The sequence below is a fragment of the Macaca nemestrina genome, chromosome 15 (genome assembly GCF_043159975.1).
Source record: "Macaca nemestrina isolate mMacNem1 chromosome 15, mMacNem.hap1, whole genome shotgun sequence".
NCBI lineage: Eukaryota > Metazoa > Chordata > Mammalia > Primates > Cercopithecidae > Macaca > Macaca nemestrina.
In genome coordinates, this window is record NC_092139.1 from 113391141 (window position 1) to 113410927 (window position 19787).

The window sequence follows — 19787 nt, forward strand, 5'->3', positions numbered from 1 at the left end:
TCTTTTGTTCTCCAGGGCACTCCCCAAGGCAACTTGGATGTATGTCCTGGACTGCAGTGCTCACGTTGGCCCAAATAAACTATTTATATTGATTTTACCTCGGCTTCTTCCTTTTAAGTAGACAGAGGACAATAAGGAGATCAGTATGGCTGAAGCGCAATGGAAGAGGAAGAGGCTAGTAGATGTGATTCGAGCCTGCAAGGGCTGGGGGTGACGGTGAAGGAGCGGGCAGGTCATTTAGGGGCTTTTCTATTGGAAGAACTTGGCTTTTACTCTGAGTGAAATGGAAATCCCTTAAAAGGTTTTGGGCAGAGTTAAATGTTGACATATTTTTTAAAGGATCTAAAACATAGGGAAGCAAGAGCAGAGGCCAAAAGACCAATCAGGAATATATTGCAATATTCCAGGCAAGAAGTATGCATATTATGGGGAATGTTTTTCTGGGAATGTTGTTACATTTGAGGATAAGAAAACTAAAGGTCAGGTTTTTTGTTTGGTTTTGTTTTTGAGATGGAGTCTCTCTCTGTTGCCCAGGCTGGAGTGCAGTAGTATGATCTCAGTTCACTGCAACCTCTGCCTCCCAGGTTCAAGCAATTCCCTTGTCTCAGCCTCCCAAATAGCTGGGACTACAGGTACCCACCACCATGCCCGACTAATTTTTATATTTTTAGTAGAAACGGAGTTTTGCCATGTTGGCCAGACTGGTCTTGAACTCCTGACCTCAAGTGATCTACCCACCTCAGCCTCCCACAGTGCTGGGATTACAGATGTGAACCACTGCGTCTGGCCTAAAGTTCAGGATTTTGGTGCATAACAAGTACATTCTACCATCCTGTGCTCCTCAAGGGAAAATTAAAGAGATTTTACCCTGCTAGCTTAAGGATTGTTAAACATTTTGCATTGTCTTGAGCATTGCTATTAATAAGTGATCTAATACCTGGCACATAGCACACAGCAATATTCGTGGAATGAATATATACTCAATTACATGGGGTAAACTGAATGACAATATCAAGTAACTTGCTTGTGCGGCAGCATTCATTTCCTTCCTTCCTTTTTTTTTGATACAGGGTATCATTCTGCCACCCAGGCTGGAGCACAGTAGTGTGATCACAGCTCTCACTGCAGCGTCGACCTCCTGGGCTCAAGCAATCCTCCTGCCTTGGCCACCCAAAGTGCTGGGATTACAGGCATGAACCACCATGCGCCTCCGAGATTCACTTCTTCTGCATACTCTGGTGGTATTTATTGTATCTTTACATTTTATTTAGCAAAGAATGTTAAGAGTACCATATTATAAACACACTCCTACCCTCCAAGCAGAATGTAGAGGGTATGTATTTACATATTTTAAGTGGTCCCATAGCAATTTGTACAGTTACAGTTCACAACTATACTCAGTTATGTTTGCTTCTCTCCTTCTCAATAGTCTGTGAGGTTCCTTCAGGTTTGGAACTATCTTTTATTGATCTTTGTATCTCTAGCACCTAGCACAGGGCTTAGCAACAATTTTTGTTGAAAGAAAGTATATACACTGTAATAAAGGGCAGCGGAAAGAAAATATGTGATCAACACCAGCTAGAGAAGCCTTGTCTGATTCCTGTGAAATATATTCATTTCCCTTAGGAAAAAAAACAATTCGTACCCTCTTGCTATGTAACTTAGCTTCTTGACTTAGAACGGTATTTTAAACCTTTGAGGACCTGGAGCAATGTATTCTCGCCCAAGGCTGAGTGCCTCGTAAGTGGTCTGGTATTGATCAGCAATGATCAGTAAGACTGGGAAGTGAGTTTTCAGGGTCTGAGACTTGCAAGCTGGTGACAGACCGCTCCGGCTTCCAGTGGGCCCGCGCGGGGGAACTGATCAACCCACTTGAGCAGTGGGATCAAGGTCTTCAGCCTTAGCAGGTGGAGCCTCTGTCCGGCCCTCTTCGTTCCCGTGCCCCTCAGACAGCGTCTCCTCCAAAAACGGTCCCCTCCACCCAGAATCTCCTCCCCTGGGGGAGACCCCTCTGTCTGCGGGCCCCCTCCCATAGAAGGGCCCTTCTTCCTCAGCGTGAACCTCTGTCCCCGATACCCGCTCCCAAGACCGAGACCCTGTTACGGCCCTATCAACACGGGCCCCCTCCCCCCGGCGTCCCCTCCCCTCGGAGGAGCCCCGTCTGCGATACCTCCCAGTCAATCACCCCAGCATCCCTCTCCGCCCTCACCCAGAACTTCCGCCGCGCCCCCTCCCCTCAGGCGGGACTTCCGCCAGCGCCCCCTCCCCCGCGGCGCCGTCCCCTCCTCCCGCCTGAGGCGAGTCTGGGCTCAGCCTCGAGCTCTCCGGCCGCGGCGCAGCTTCTGGGCAGCGTGGGCTGCAGCGTCGGCGGCGGTTAGAGTTGTGTAGGGCGAGGCCTCTCCCTTCCTCCTCGCCATCTTACTCCTCCCTCCTCGTTGTCCTCCCCCTCCCTCCTCCTCGCCTTCCTCCTCCTCGTCAGGCTCGGCCAAGCTGTGAGCGGCAAGATGGCGGCGCCCAGGCCGCCGCCTGCCAGGCTGTCGGGCATCATGGTGCCGGCACCCATCCAGGACCTGGAGGCCCTGCGCGCGCTCACGGCGCTCTTCAAAGAGCAGCGGAACCGGTAACGGGCCCGGCTGGGGGTCTGCCCCGGGCAGGGGAGGGCGGCCGGGACTCCCGCGGCGGCCCCGGCCTGGGCCCAGGCACCGCCCCCTCCTCGCTGGAGACGCGGAGGGCGAGGCCTGCGCGGGCGGCCCGAGCGCCACCCAGGCCTCCCGACTCCCAGGCACCGCCTCGTGCTCGCTCGTGGGTCCCCGCGGGGTCCGGGGCGGGCCCCCGCTCCCCCACCGCAGCCCGTCCGGGTGCGAAGCCGCGACGCCGGGAGCCCTTGCCGCGGCGTGCGGGTACTGTTGACCCAACACACGCTTAGGCCGCCCCTGTCATGTGCGAGGGCTGCGCCAGGCCCTGGCTGCAAGACCCACGCGGCCCCCAGAGTCATAAAGCGTGTATTTTAGCGGGAGAGACGCGTGTTACGGACGCGGGAATTGGGCAGTTGCGGGGATGCCAGTCTCTAAGCATGGAGTGGGACTGGCACTCCTTTCTCCTCGGCGTTAAAGCCCAGGCTGCACCATCCGCCCTGGGAGCTGCGCTCTTTGCAGTGTGCAAGAGCAGGGGCCTGGAGAGACCAGTCCAGTCCTGGTGCCACTGAGGGGCGAGATAGCCAGGCAAAAAGAGAAGGTGCCCAGGAGTCAACAGTTGTGGATTTGGTTCCTGGCCTTGCAAGCTGCGTGTTACTGTGCAGTTTCTCCAAGCCTTAGAATTCTTGTCTAGAAATGGGACTATAATACACAGCTTAGTTGCTGGATTGTACAGAGGAATAAATGAAATAAAGCATGTGAAAATATAAAATGTGCGAAGTCCTCAGTCAAGGCTTGTTTGATCTTGTTCTATCGGGGCCTCAGTTTTCTTGTCTATTTAATGGGAGTAAAGTTGAACAGTACCTCCCTGGTGATAGTGTCATAAGGATTAAATGAGAGATAATGCATATTAAATCCTTAGGACATACCTGTACATAGCACTAAATGTAGCTGATATTATCACTTAACACATTGGTAGTTCCCCATGTATCAGCTATTGTGCTAGGTGATGGGGTGGGAAAATGGAAAGTCCTTGCTCTCTCCTGTACTAGTATGTACAAGATAACAACAGCTGTGGGGGTATGTATGTACAAAGAGCAGAGGGAACATTGAAGAAAGACTTGGGTCGGCCTAGGTGATCACTATTCCTCTCTTTAAACTAGACACCTGGTCTGAGCACTTCCTTTACCTCAAATGACTTGGGGCAATGTGGAGCTGCTGAAAGAATGCTATTAATAGAAGTCCCTGGTACTGCTCCATGGGCCTTTGGGGGAGATGTATTTATTGATATAATGTTTAGGCATTTCTGTACCATGATGGACCTTGCTTTTAGTTAATAACCCAGTCATCAACCATTTATTGAGCACCTACTATGAAACAGATTTTTTTGTTAGGGGCTGAGAGTACAAAGATGAATGATGTGATTCCTTTTATCAAGCATGTTTGGGAAATTGCTAAATAAACACATTTTAATGGAAATCTATACAAGAGGTGGTGGCACAGGAGAACATGTGGGTCCGTTGGACGATTGGTGAGCCAGGAAAGGCTTTTTTTTTTTTTTTTTTTGAGACGGAGTCTCACTCTGTCGCCCAGGCTGGAGTGCAGTGGCTCGGTCTTGGCTCACTGCACGCTCTGCCTTCCTGGTTTACACCGTTCTCCTGCCTCAGCCTCCCGAGTAGCTGGGACTACAGGCGCCCGCCCCCAGGCCCGTCTAATTTTTTGTATTTTTTTAGTAGAGACGGGTTTCACCGTGTTAGCCAGGATGGTCTTGATCTCCTGACCTCGTGATCCGCCCGCCTCAGCCTCCCAAAGTGCTGGGATTACAGGCGTGAGCCACCATGCCCGGCTCAGGAAAGGCTTTTTAAGATTATTTCAGGTGCTGGGTTATAGATGAGAGGACTAGAAGGAATAGTGTCTGCAAAGGGGCCATATGTTAATTTTGCAAAACCGATGAGACAAGTAAAGTAACATAGATTAGGTTTCTCGTACAGAGGAGACATTCATTCAAACATCAGTTCCCTTTTTATAACTTGGAGAAAATCCAAGCCCCTGAGCTAGTTTAGAAGGCCTTTCTTGACTCTGTCTCTTGTGAGGGAAGAAGTTACAGACAACCATTGATGGTTTTTGTCAAGGGAGTGGCATGATAATAATCTGCCTGTTAGATCTTCCTGGCCACCTCCGCCTCCATTGTGGGGAATAAATGAGAGAGGATGAAGCTAGAGATAGCGGGGATCTTTAAGGAGTGGTAGCAGAAGCCCATGTGAAAGAGAAAAGTGCCTAAATTAGGACATTGTCTGTGGGGATGAGTAGAATAAATACTGAGAGATATAAGGTTGAATGGACAGGACTCAGGGACCAATTGGATTGTTGGGGGGAGAATGAGGAAATGAGGATGCTTCCCAGATTTCATCTGAGTTCTGGGGCAGTGTCCTTCTTCCAGGCAGAGATTGGAGACCAGGAAAGGTGAACTGATGTGCAGGTCCTGGCATGGAAAGACACAGTTGTGTGGTGGGGCAGAGAACTCATGATCAGAGTTTATAAGGACAGGCTTCTGGTCCTGGTTCTGTCACTGCTTCTCTTTGTCTTTGGACAAATCATAAGGTTGTTGTGGGGCTGGGCCCAGACTTCCCGCTCCTCTGAGAGGATCCCTCCAGTTCTGATGCTCAGGGAGCCAGTGTTTGTCCTTGGAGGTCTCCTCTTGAGAGAGGGCATAGGGCTGTTGTCTAGTATGAACAGGAACACAGATGGACCCAGGGGAAGGATTGGCCAAGGTGTTAGAAGGTGGACGAGACAAAAAGCCAAGCACAATGAGTCCTCAGTGTAGCAAATAGAAAACAGCAGACAAAAAGCAAAAACGGCGAGGAAGGTAATTAAGAGATTCTTCTCTTTTGGTGGAATACATTATTTCTCTAGGATTCCATTTTATATTTGAAGAATCACAGACATAATGTAGTTGGTGGTCCTTCTGAACTCTTCCATGCTACAAAACAAACTTCTGTCTTCGCTAGCTTGAGTAGTGGAAGTGTCATGCAGTAGAAAGAGCAGTGGCTTTGGAACCATGGAGACCTGGATATGAATCCTGGCTTAGTCTCTGTAGACTTCCTGTTTCTTGTCTTGAAAATGAGATGATGGCAGCCACTTTGAGGGATTATTTTGAGGATCTGTAATGTTGTATGTGTAGCATAGTGGTTTATGCATAGTAAATGCCAATTATTTAGGACCTGTTATTAAAATATAACAAGGTTATATGACCAAGAATCCATTTGTGTTGAATCTCCTGTCTTATCAAAACCAAAAATTGAAGCTATTTCAGGAAGACAGTTCTAATTTTGGGGTTTCCAGAGAAAGGGATCTCAGGATCTCATTACGATTTTAGCAACCCGCAAGTGAAAAGAAATTCTTACATCCCATTGTGGTGATTTTAAATATGTTCACAAATTCTTTGATACTCTGACCTTCTCAAGAGGAGGAGGTTAATTATTTTCTCCTTGAGTGTGGGCTGAACTTAGTGACTTGCTTGTGAAGAGTAGAATATGGCAGAAGTGACAGTGTGCGACTTCTCAGACTAGGTCATAAAAAGCGTCGTAGTTTCCGCTTTGCTAGCTCTTTCTTGGATCGCCCACTCTGACAAAGCCAGCTGCCGTGTCAGGAGGACACTCAAGCATCCCTGTGCAGAGAGCTGTGTGGTGAGGAGCTGAGGCCTCCTTCGAACAGCCATGTGATAAACCACCTTGGAAGCAGGTCCTCTGAGCTCCAGTCACATCCTCAACCAAGTGTGCAACCTTGTGAGGCACCCTAAGCTGCTCAGATCTGTGTGAGATCATAAATGTTGTTGGTTTAAAATGCTAAATTTTGGGCTAATTTGCTATATAGCAATACAGCATTAATACATAAGTCTAAATTCTCCATGGTCTGTATTACATGCCTTCTGTAACTTCTTAAAGTGTCTTGGTCACTAAAATTATTTAAACATATTGCTTATGGTCATATAATATCAATATTGAGATATTCCTCAGCTGTTTGTTCTCTGTGTAAGATAATTCTTTTTTCTTACATTTGTTTTATACTTTTTGTTTAACGTAGATATCAGTGTATTTCACATTTGTTTAACAAGTGATTTATCTTGCTGTGAATCTTTGCAAGTCATGTTAAATTCTTTCTGAACAAGTAAGACAAATACATTTAAAATTCTATTTGAGTTGCTCCTTTAGTTATTTTTCTTTTTTTTTCCGAGACAGGGTCTCACTTTGTCATCCCGGCTGGAGTGCATTTTTTTTAGAGAAGGGGTCTCACTATGTTGCCTAGGCTGGTCTCGAACTCCTGGCCTCAAGTGATCCTCCTGCCTCGGCCTCCCAAAGTGTTGGGATTACAGGCATGAGCCACTGTGCCTGGCTAGTTGCCTTTATGATGCATCTCTGAGGCATCTCCAGACCCCACAAAGTGTAGAGCCAGGTGAGATGGGTTGTCATACTCCATCTGTGCTATTAATTAAGTAGCCACTAGCTACATGTAGCTACTTAATTAATTGAAAATAAATAAAATTAATGTTCATTTCCTTAGTTGCATTAGCCATATTTTTTAATTTTTAATTTTTTTTTTTTTTTTTTGAGACAGAGTTTCGCTCTTGTTACCCAGGTTGGAGTGCAATGGCGCGATCTTGGCTCACTGCAATCTTCGCCTCCCGGGTTCCAGTGATTCACCTGCCTCAGCTTCCTGAGTAGCTGGGATTACAGGCATGTGCCACCACACATGGCTAATTTTGTATTTTTAATAGAGACGGGGTTTCTCCATGTTGGTCAGGCTGGTCTGAAACTCCTGACCTCAGGCGATCCGCCTGCCTCGGCCTCCCAAAGTGCTGAGATTACAGGCATGAGCCACCGTGCCTGGCTCCTTATTATTATTTTTTTAGAGATAGAGTCTCACTCTGTTGCCCAAGCTGGAGTGCAGTGCCACGATTATAGTTCACTACATCCTCGACTTCCTGGGCTCAAGCAGTCCTCCTGCCTCCTTCCCCAGTAGCTGGGACTACAGGTGTACACCACCACGCCCAGCTAATTTTTTTTGTTTATTTTTTGTAGAGATGAGATCTCACCATGTTGCCTACGCTGGCGTTAGCCATATTTTAAGTGCTCAGTGGCCACATGTGATTGTGACAGCACAGATAGAGAATATTTCTATCATCACAGAAAGTTCTGGAAATAGTGCTCTTCTGTAATATGTTTTCTTATTAGAGAATAGTAGGGGGAGACTGTGTTCTGATTCTTGAGTATTCTTGAAATAATGGAACATTTGGATACTGCTTTCTATAAATTCATCTCATACTTAAACTGATAACCTCATTGGTCGTCCAGCTGATAAGCTTCTTTTTCTTTTTGCGACGGAGTCTTGCTCTGTCGCCCAGGCTGGAGTGCAGTGGTGCGATCTTGGCTCACCCCAAGCTCCACCTCCCAGGTTCACACCATTCTCCTACCTCAGCCTCCCAAGTAGCTGGGACTACAGGCACCCGCCACCACGCCCAGCGGGCTCTACTACTCTACTAAAAATTTTTTATATTTTTAGTAGAGACGGGGTTTCACTGTATTAGTCAGGATGGTCTCGATCTCCTGACCTCGTGATCCACCCGCCTCGGCCTCCCAAAGTGCTGGGATTACAGGTGTGAGCCACCACGCCCCGCCAAGCTTCTTGAATAGAGTGGGCACCTCACATTCACTGTATGCCTGGCATCTAGCATACAGTTGATAGTGGCAGACTCTTAACAGTTTCTTGTGGAGTTGCTGCTATTTCTGTAAGTTATTACTCATTGTGCTTGCTTGGTCTTTTTCTTAGTCATGTTGACAGTAATTTTTTTTTTTTTCAGCTTCTATCAGTATAGCTCATTTTTTTCTCTTTAATCTGCTTAGACAAAATGAGGTTTTTGTTGGTGTTTAATTTAAAAATTAAACAATAAATTCAGGCCAAAAGGGCTTTAAAAAAAAATGAAAAGGCAAGTCCTGGAGTTAGAGAAGTTTTTAAAATATATATGATAAAGAAGTTGTTTTAGAATGTATGAAGTACTCCTACAACTCAATAAAAAAGACTCCTACAACTCAATTTAAAAATTGGGCAAAAATTTTTTTTTTTTTTGAAAAAAGAAATATAAAGGCCAATAAGCTTATGGTAAAGTGCTCCAAATCGTTAATCATTAGGGAAATGGCAGTTAAAACTGCAGTGAGGGACTACTGCACACCGTTTAGGATGGCTATTATCCGAAAAATGGAAAAGAACAAGTATTGTTGAGGATGTGGGGAAATGGGAACCCTTGTGTGTTGCTAGTGGACATGTAAAATGGTGCTGCCACTATGGAAAATAGTGGGTCCTCAAAAAGCTAAACATGGAATATGACCAGACAGTTTTACTCTTAGGTATATGCCTGAAGAAAATGAAAAAGGACAAATATTGTATGATTCTGCATTTATGAAATACCTAGAAGAGACAAACTTGTAGAGACAGAAAGTAGATTAGAGGTTACTAGGATTTGGAGAGAGGGGAAATGGGGAGTTATTGCTTCATGTTGACAGAGTTTCTATTTGGGTGTTAAAAAAATTTTGGAAGTAGAGTTGATAGTTGTACAACATTGTGAATATAATTAAAGCCACTGAACTGTAGACTTAAAATGAACAAAATGGCAAATTCTATGTTTTATATATGTATTTTACCACAGTTAAAAAAATTAATAATGCAATGTACCAAAATCCATTTAATTGTACACTTTAAGTGGGTGACTTGTGTGCCACGTGAACCCTATCTCAATAGTGCTGTTATGAACAAAAGCGTAAGAAGATACCTCTGCATCGCTATTACAATGAAAATGACTGACACTGAATTTTGGTGGACATGTGAAGTTATATATTTATGATTTTTAAAAAGTCACATTGTTTGGAGTGGAGGGGAGGTGTTTAAAATGTGAACTCCTCCTTCACTGCTATTTTTGTTTCATAATAAAATAGCCTTTTATGTATCTTTTTCCCTACTCGGTAGTGCCTTTCTTGAAGGGAGGGACTTTATGGTGTTTCTTAGCAGGGTGCCTGGCCCATTTTGGGTACCCTGTAAATATTGAACTGAACTAAACAGAGCAATGAAGAGCCAGTACCTTCAGTGAGCCAATCAGTAATTACTCAGATTACTAAAATGCTATTGATTAGTTTACCATGTAATTCATTCATTGAATCACACCACACATGATATATGTAAGATCTGTGCTTAGTGCTGCAGCTGCGATTGATATGATAAAATGAACTATGTGTAGCTTACTTTGAACTACTAACATAGGAGTAGCTCTAATGCTATTAAATTATTAAATTTAATAAATTTGTAATTTGTTAAAAATGTATATTTGTAATTTATATTTACAAAATAAATTTGTAAATTTGTAAATATAAATGCCTTAAGCCTTCATCCTTTGCTTATACACACTCCCTGTTTTCCCTCAAGGTTGAATTATCATTTCGCTTCCTTTTGAAACCTGTTTCTGACCTCCCCTGTATTCCCTTGGCACTCTGTGCTTACCTCTTTCAAAGAACTTCACATGGAGTGTTACAAACACTTAATTACCTACCGGTCTCACTAGAGTGAGAGCAGTCTGAGGGCAGGATTCTTATTTACCTCTATTTTCAGTACCAACTTTCAGACCTGCTACACAGTGAGCATTCAATACTATTTTTATTGTTTTCTTGAACACCTAATTTTCTTGAGCCATGAAAGAGAAAATGAGAGCATAGAAGAAAGACTTTAATTAGGAGGGGACGGGAAAGGTTAACTATGACAGATGACAGATTTCAAGGGGTAAAAAATGACTTGGTATTGTTACCTGCTTGTATAAATATGTTGACTAACCTTCATAAAGAAAGTGAATAGATGAAGCACTTTAGAGGTCAACATACCACAGAGGTAAAAAATAAACCTATCCGTCTGTGTATTTACATGCACGTGGGTTTTCCCCGGACATTACTGAACCTCCAGCCAGCAAGTGTCTTTAACTGCACCAAAACACACAAAAACCCAAAAAACAAAAACCCACACGAGTCATCAGCTTGGCTAAGGATGCCATATGGCGTTTTGACTCAACCATGATTCAACTCAACTTTGTTGAGAGAGAACATCAATTAAGTTACACTATAAAAAGCACATTTTAGAGTGTGATGGCAATTTCCTTTATTTTTACCTATGCCATGAGCTGGAATGCCACATGGAATTGTTTGGTAAGGTGTTCTGACTCAGTTTCAAAATACAGAAGTGGTCAGTGTGAGCCACGTCTTACATTCAATTATCTTAAATGCATGAAGTAGACAGGAAAGAGTTTGAGCCGGCCAATCAAAATAAATAAGGTTAGGATTGTGACCACCAGTACCCTCAGAGCAGAGTTTCTCAGCTCTTTCATTCTTCCAGTCTTTTGTAGTGGTCACTGGACCCAAGGGCTTGGTCACTGGACTGTGGGCAAGGACACTCAAAAGCAAAGGAATGGTGGGACTACCGCTAGGGCGCCCTGGGCCCTCTGATGGCCAGAAGCTTAGAGAAGTTATTAGAATTAACAAGATGATCTATAAGTGAGGGATGTTCTTTCATGATAGCTGTTGAGGAGTTTGTGTACTGCTTAGAACAGTGCCTGGCACCTAACAGACACAGTTTAAGTGTTAGCGTTATCGTTGTTGGTGTCATTGTCATCATCATCATCAATGAGAATATTACAAAACTATGAAAAGAGATTTAAAAAGACTTAAATGGTAAGATACACCATTGTATTACAGGAAACCTCAATAACAAAGACATCAATACTTCCTAAATTGACGTATGGATTCAATGCCATTCATAATAAAATTGCAGCAGGGTTTTTGCTAGAAATTCACAAACTGATTTTCTAAGTTATATGAGAAACTCCTAGGTTTTCTCTTACTCTCTGAACTCTCATCCCTTTAAGGAGTGCAGTGGTGCTATCACAGTGCCACCATGCCCCGCTAATTAAAAAAATTTTTTGTAAAGATTAGGTCTCACTATGTTTCCCAGGCTGGTCTTGAACTCCTGGGCTCAAGCGATCCTCCCCCTCAGCCTCCCATAGTGTTGGGATTACAGGTGTGAGCCACTGTGCCTGACACCCTTAAAGGTTTTTACTTGAATCCTTTTCTGACTCCCCAGTTCTTAAGATCCTTTTCTGTGCCCTCAGCAAAATTCCCTGTATCCTGAATTTCTGTGAACACCCATTCATCTTCTTGATCTAAATGAAATATGGCTCTGAGGACATGCCTTTCCCAGGGTTCTTGAAAGTGGGAGGCTGTTTTCTGTCCTGCACTCAGTGTAATGCTTGGTCAAAGGTACGGTAGTTCACCTTGATTGTCATTGCTGCTTTCAGACCTTTTTTCCTCCATAGACCACTCCAACTTTTAATCTCATGACATCAGGGTATCACTTATTCAATCACTTTTGTAGTTAAGAGACCTGTGGGTCAGTCTGCCTCATTCCTTGAAGAGTTTAGCCCTGGGTTCACTTTTCACTCTTACTTCTCCTGTCTTAAATCTCAGTTATTTCATTGTTTACATAGATTATTTTCATTATCCTGACCTCGAATTTCTTTGACTTTCAGTGAGCTTGACCTCCATTCCATCTCAGCCACACACTGCCATACCTTACTTAGACTTTATCCATAACTGTAGCTGCCTTCTCCCACAATCTCAAGAGTCCCAATCCCTGTTTTATCTTTTCTTTAGGGCCCCTGCTCCATCAAGTCTTTAACCTCACCAGGACCTACAATCTTTTGACCCTATTTCCTATTTACTACCCCTTTTGTTCTTCATTCCCCTTCTTAATGTTCACATTCCCATCTTGATCTGGCTTAGATCCATGGATGAGTAATAAGAGCATTTCTTTTTTTATGTACATCCTCAACTCCCCTGCCTCCTCTCTAAACTTTGTTATGTTTGCCTGGTAAAACTCCAGCTTTGGTCAAATCCAACTTGTGTCCTTTGTGCCAGCACCTAAATAGCTGAACACGGCTAGAGAAAAACGTACAGCCGTGCAGACTGCTCTCATTTTAACTTGCTGATGACTCACTAAGGTGGCCCGTAATGCTACCTGTCAGTCCCGATGTTTGCCCTGGTCCCTTGACTCCTGCTCCCCGAGTCAGGTATTTCATGCCCCACTGTCTTCAAACCTCTATCCCCTCATCCTCACTCTCAGCTATTTCTTGAAAAAGAGGAGCAACTAGCAGATAATTTCCAGGAACTCTCATCACCCTCTCTGCCCACCTACTTGTATCTGCCCATAACCTGCCTTTGCTTCTGTTCTGTGGATGAGGGTCTTGCTCTGAATATAAGCTCCCCTTAGGTTTGCACTGAATTCCATTGCCTTTTGCACATATTGCTCCAGCAGTCTTCTTCCCCCCACCGCCGTAGAAATAATCAATTTTACCCTTTCTATTGGATTGCACTCATCAGTTTATAGATCTGCTGTAACTTTTCCCATCCTAAGAAAAATCTTTCCCTCCATTTCCCTGAGTGATAATCCTTCCCGGATCTCAGAACTCAGTCCTCAGACCGCTTCTTTTTTCTGCCTATATTTACTCTCACAGTATTCTCACTCAATCTTGTGGCTTTAATAACTTCCGTTTGCTGGTGACTAACATTTTTCTTTAGCTGGACTTTTTTTTTTTTTTTTTTTTGAGATGGGGTCTTGCTCTGTCATCCAGGCTGGAATGCAGGGGCATGATCTGCAGCCTTGACCTCCCAGGCATAAGCAGTTCTCCCGTCCCAGCCTCTCTTGTAGCTGAGACTACAGGGATCCACCACCACACCTGGCTATTTTTTAAAAATTTTTTTGTAGAGATAGGGTCTTACCATGTTGCCCAGTCTAGTCTTGAACTCCTGGGCTCAAGGGATCCTCCTGCCTTGGCCTCCCAAAGTGCTGGGATTACAGACATGAGCCACCACACCCAGTTTAGCTAGACTTCTCTCCTGAACCCTAGACTTGTTTATTCACCTGACTACTTCACATTCTACTTGTATTTCTCCTGATCCTCTCATCCACCAGATATCCTCAGAGTACTCTTCTTTGTTTCTGTAAACAATAAATACATCTTTCGGTTTATGTCTCAGGCTAAAGTTTTGGTGTCACCCTTCACTCCCCTTTTTTAGACACCCTCATAAGAATCCATCATCAAGTCCTATTGGCTCTATGTTTAAAATATCCAGAATTTGATTTCTATTTACTGTATCTGCTGCTTTCTCTCTGCTCCAAAAACAGCCTCCTAACTGGTCTCCTGCTGTCTTCTCTTTCTCCCTTTAAGAGTGATTCTTTACAAAGCAGCCAAAGAGATCCTTTTAACACGTAAGTCAGATGATGTCACCCCTCTGCTCAGAACTTTCCATGGGCCGGGCGCTGAGGCCAGGAGTTTGAGACCAGCCTGGCCAACATGGTGAAACCCCATCTCTATTAAAAATACAAAAATTTGCTGGGCATGGTGGCACATGCCTGTAATTCTACCTACTTGGGAGGCTGAGGCATGAGAATCGCTTTAACCTGGAAGGCAGGGGTTGCAGTGAGCTGAGATCCTGCCTCTGCACTCCAGCCTGGGCAACAGAGCAACTCTCAAAAACAAAACAAAACAAAGAACCTTCCATGGCTTCACATCAGGATCAAAGCCAGCGTCCTTCCATGGCCTACTGTGCCCGTGCAGGGTAGCTCCGTCTTCTCTCTCCGAGTCGCACTTCTCTTTCTTTTTCTCACTGGGGTTCATTGAAGCCAGCTCTGACTTCCCCGTGACGTGCTCTGTATGCCTTTGCCTCTAGTCCAAGCTCTTCTCCCAGGAAGATGCATAGTTGGCTCCCTCACCTTTTTTGGATCTGTGCTCAAATACTACTTTTAAAATAAGGTTTAAATAATGCTTATATGCAAAATCTCTCTCTAAGAATATAAAGACATTCTCTGTATATTTTCTTCCAAAGCCTTGCAATTTTGTCTTCCATATATTCCTAAATCCACCTGGAGTTACTTTTTGGGTAGTATAAGTAAGGATCCAATTCAGTTTTTTTTCCTTCGAGATTAACAGTTGTTACAATGCCTCTTCGAGCACAGTCCATCTTCCCCAGGTCTTTAATGCTGTTGGATGCCATTTACCAAGTTACCATGTATACACAGTTCTGCTCTTGGGCTGTCTATTCTATTCCAGTGGTTGATTTTCTGCCTCTGTGCTAATTTCACCTTTTCTTAGCCTCTGTTTCTTTTCTTTTCTTTTCTTTTCTTTTCATGTTTTTTAGAGACAAGGTCTCGCTGTGTCACCCAGGCCAGAGTGCAGTGTTGTGATCATAGCTCACTACAGCCTTGAACTCCTGGGTTCAAGCAGTCCTGCCTCAGGCTCCTGAGTAGCTGGGACTACGAGGCACAGACCATCAAGCCCAGCTAATTAAAACAAGGTGGTTGTTTTTTTTTTTGTAGATATAGGGTTTGCTATGTTAGCCAGGTTCTTGAACTCCTGGCTTCTGCCTCTCAAAGCACTGGAATTATAGGCATGAACCACTGTGCCTGGCCTTCTTAGTTCCTTTCATTTAGCACAGTGCATTTGTTCTGATGAAAGATGAATTTTGAATGTGATGAGGACAGTGGGAAAGAGGAAGTGTGTGGGTTTTGAGGAGTGGGGAGAGGACTGGTATGTTTGGAGCCCTTTAAAGCAGGGATTGCCAAACCATGGCCAGATCTGGCCCACTACCTGTTTGTTTTATGACCCATGAGTTTAGAATGGTTTTTTACATTTTTAAATGGTTGGGGAGATAATAAAATTTCACGACACGTGAAAATTATATGAATTTAAAATTTTAGTTTCCACAAACAGAGTTTCATTAGACCCCAGCCATGTTCACTTGTTCAGGTGTTTCCCGTGGCTGTGTTTGTGCACTGGGGGAGTTGAGAGTATGACAGAGGCTGTTTGGCCATCAGAACTGGAAATACTCACTTTCTGACCCTTTACAGAAGAAGTTTGTGACCCTGAAAAATGGATTGGTCTGAACTGTCAGGACAGCTTCAGAATCCTGAATGTGACAGAAGAGGAGAGAAGAGTATAAAAAGAAGTTTGAGTTCTGCACAGATTTCAAAATTTTACCCTAGGCTGTTTGTGGCAGGAGATACAAATGTTTTTATTTTCTGTTTTCGTTCAATCCTGCCCAGTCAAATCAGCAAGATTTATGGTTTTAAATAACAACCAGTGGTTGTTATTTTAATCTCTGAACTTGTGAGTATTTTAATAGTTTTTCTCACTGGCAGTTGTTAAACTACTCTAAACCACAATGCCAGTTTTTAAGTAAATCTAAGGTATTAGAATAAATCTTTTAACAAGTATGAAGGTCTTAGTTGTAGCATTACAATCACTAGCATGTAGCTTTTTTTTTCAGTTGGAGGCCCCACCTGATGATTTAACTGTAAAATGTGAGTACATACAGTATATTAGACCTATCTAACCTGTTACATATAATCACAGGTAGTTTTCTTTAATTTTACTCAAACAGGACTTGCCAAGATTAAACCCTACAGATCTGTTCAAACTTGAAGGAAATGAAATTCTACCTTTTGTATAATTCTAAGGATTTTTTTGGTTCTGTACTGTAACATTTCATTTATACATTGTCTTCAGGGTATGCATTCCTTTCTAATAGGAATGTCTAATGGTTGAATTTTAATTGTTCTTGTAAGTACTTTCTGCTTTCTGTGAATGAAGTAGTTAAGCTTTTTAAAGTCTCTATTTTTTGTTAGTTTGGTTAAAGCAGAAATGACAGCAGTTATTAATAATGTTTGTAATATTGGAGTGATCTTTACTATTTCAGTGTCGTTAATCATTACACGTATTTAGCTGCATTGTCTTGACAGTGAACATAGATTTTGCAGACGAGAGTACACTGTGACTACTCTGGATCTGTAATGCCAAATAGTTTTCTTTCAAGGCTGTAGAGAAGGTAAAGATGTATAGAAGAGTTAAATGCTTTCATAATATTTACTGTTATTGAATAAAAGCCTCTTTGTTGATGTATTATATTGTATAAAAATATGGTGAATAGAAGCTATAGCTATTTATTGTATGACTCTAGAGGAAGAGTTTTACTGCCACCTTTTATAAAAGGAAACAGACATCTAAAACATGTTATTTGCTCTTAAGAAATTTAAACTACAGTTAATTGGGTTACAACTCCTCTGAGACCCGCAAGCTTATTCACTGTATCATTTAATGGGAAAGGAGAAATTCGATGTTTGCTTAATAGCAATCATAAAGTATCTACATGATAGTCACATCTTAAAATCTGACAAGTTTTTAAGTTTTTGAGTTGAGATTATATGGATTTCTTAATGGGAAAGGGAGGAGTGAGCTGATGCCTCAGTTTCCCCTTCTATCAGTTGCTGACTCAAAGAGCACTGATGTCACTACCTGTATCAGGCCTGATGCCTAGCTCTGAGCACAAGCTCTGTAAGTGCTTGGATTACATAGCAAGGCTGTGATGCAGTCAGGGGCCGCTTTTGAGTGTGTGAACAGTCTCATCACTGTTTAAAACTTGAACAGATTCAATTAGTGGGTGCCAATTCTGGGCCCTAGAGATATAGAAAAGAATAAAATAGTCTCTATTTTTCAAGGACTTAACAGTCTAACTGGGGAGATAGGATGAGTAAATATTATTGGATGGGGACAAGTTATTCCAGTCTTATGAACAGAGCTCCAGGGCGACATAGAGGGAGCCTGTTTGTCTGGAAAAGTGGAGGAGTTTCACCAGGTCTGTGAGTTTTCCAAAGGTTTAAAAGGAGACGCAGGCCGGGCGCGGTGGCTCACGCCTGTAATCCCAGCACTTTGAGAGGCCGAGGCGGGCGGATCACGAGGTCAGGAGATTCAGACCAGCCTGGCTAACATGGTGAAACTCTGTCTCTACTAAAATATAAAAAAATTAGCCGGGCGTGGTGGCATGCACTTGTAGTCCCAGCTACTTGGGAGGCTGAGGCAGAATAATCGCTTGAACCCGGGAGGTGGAGGTTGCAGTGAGCTGAGATCACGCCACTGCACTCCAGCCTGGGCAACAGAGCAAGACTCCATCTCAAAAAAAAAAAAAAAAAAAAGGAGATGCAAATTTCTCCCAGGCAGAGGACTGGGAGATTTGGAGAGGACTTTCTTCTGGTGGTGGGATATGTTTGAGCAAAGACAGAAGATTGGCGAAATCGGGAGTTTTTAGGAATCCATGGTGTACAACCTGGGGAGAGCATATGACAGTGATCACAGCCCCACATTATTTTTTCTTTATACCGCAAACGCGAATTATTGTGTGCCAAATAGATGCTGTCATGATTACTCTTTAGTCGCTATTAATAGTTATTTGGATTTCAGGAATCTTTTGGTTGGCCTTAGCTCAGTTAAATGCTTTTCATTTCGTTAAAATTATTATAAATGCATGGTGCATATATAACAAATTAACATGTAGCATTGGGAATTATTGACAACATAGTTTATGAACTTAATATTTATTTTGTGGTCGGGATATCATTTTTCACGTTTTAAGAATATTGCTTTTTTGCCGGGCGCGGTGGCTCACGCCTGTAATCCCAGCACTTTGGGAGGCCGAGACGGGCGGATCACAAGGTCAGGAGATTGAGACCACGGTGAAACCCCGTCTCTACTAAAAATACAAAAAATTAGCCGGGCGCGGTTGTGGGCGCCTGTAGTCCCAGCTACTCGGGAGGCTGAGGCAGGAGAATGGCGTGAACCCGGGAGGCGGAGCTTGCAGTGAGCCGAGATCGCGCCACTGCACTCCAGCCTGGGCGACAGAGCGAGACTCCGTCTCAAAAAAAAAAAAAAAAAAAAAAAAAAAAAAAGAATATTGCTTTTCTTCTGTCTTGTTTAGTCTGTACCATAGTTTGATTCCAAAGCTTTTGCTGTGCTAGATACTGATTTTGAGTAAAACAGATGTTAAGATTGCAAGGAATGACTTCAGGGAAGATCATTCACGGGGGAAAGATAGTTCCCATGTGAGAGGCAGACAGCAAAGGATAGGTGAAAGAAATAATTCTCGCTGCTTTCTTGCAGCTGTAAATACACATACTTAGTCATCTTAGTAGGAAAAGAGAGGCATCATTGAAGCTTATTCAAGTTGCAGTGCTCTACTTTTATTTGACTGTAATATTAAATAATAAATGGCTTCAAAACTTCATGCAGATGGGGCAGATAGAGGTGATTAGATTTGTTCTTTGTCCTAGAAATTGTGATCAGCCTTAGCATTCTTCATAGTGTTTTAAACTCCTGGGTATTTTCTTAGCTTATTAGTGTCTACAATATATTTGGTACTCCTTAAAGTTACCTTAAGAGTGTTAGTGAATCGGCTGGGTGTGGTGGCTCACACCTGTAACCCCAGCATTTTGGGAGGCCGAGGTAGGCAGATCACGAGATTAGGAGTTCGAGACCAGCCTGGTCAATATGGTGAAACCCTGTCTCTACTAAAAATACAAAAATTAGCTGGGCGTGGTGGCGTGTGCCTATAGTCCCAGCTACTCGGCAGGCTGAGGCAGAAGAATCGCTTGAACCTGGGAGGCGGAGGTTGCAGTGAGCTGAGATTGTGCCAGTGCAACTCCAGCCTGGGCGACAGAGCAAAACTCCGTCTCAAAAACAAACAAACAAATATTGTTAGTGAATATTCTTCTTATGGCAATGTTGTCACTAAAAATGGCTTATATACTTGTTTCATACAGTTTATTGAGGCAGGATTAGTGCTGTACCCTTGAATTTTCATTTTTTAATTTGGTCACTCAGTTGCCGAGACACTGAGTCAGAGTTTCATTATCTACACTCAGAGGGTTGACTGGGGGAGACATAGACAAATTATTTTATGTGCAGTTTCCCAGTTTTTAATTAGTTTATACTCTGCCTCTTTCCAAAACCAAATTTGAGATGCCTTAAAAAATAAATATGAGAAAAAGATCAGGGGGGAAATTACGGAGAGTGGAAAAGCCAGATAGAAAAAATAAGGATTCATATTGTTTGGGTCATAAATTTGACTCCAGACTTAAGAAAGGCCCCAACAGAGAGAAACCATAATAAATAATGTGAGTTCTATTGTCTGTTCGTAAGATAAAAACACACATCGCTTGGTGTATAAGAAGCCGTGGTACTGA

The 19787-nt window shown here is 43.3% G+C and overlaps 1 protein-coding gene across 1 annotated transcript in view; it reads left to right on the top strand.

Moving 5' to 3' along the window:
* The first annotated feature begins 2274 nt into the window (after positions 1-2274).
* The window catches only part of LOC105464280 (ataxin 10), a 175562-nt gene continuing 158049 nt past the window's right edge, over positions 2275-19787 (top strand). The window contains exon 1 of the mRNA XM_071080744.1: positions 2275-2620. Coding sequence (XP_070936845.1) covers positions 2505-2620 — 116 coding nt within the window. The 5' untranslated portion in view covers positions 2275-2504. The remainder of the gene's footprint in view (positions 2621-19787) is intronic.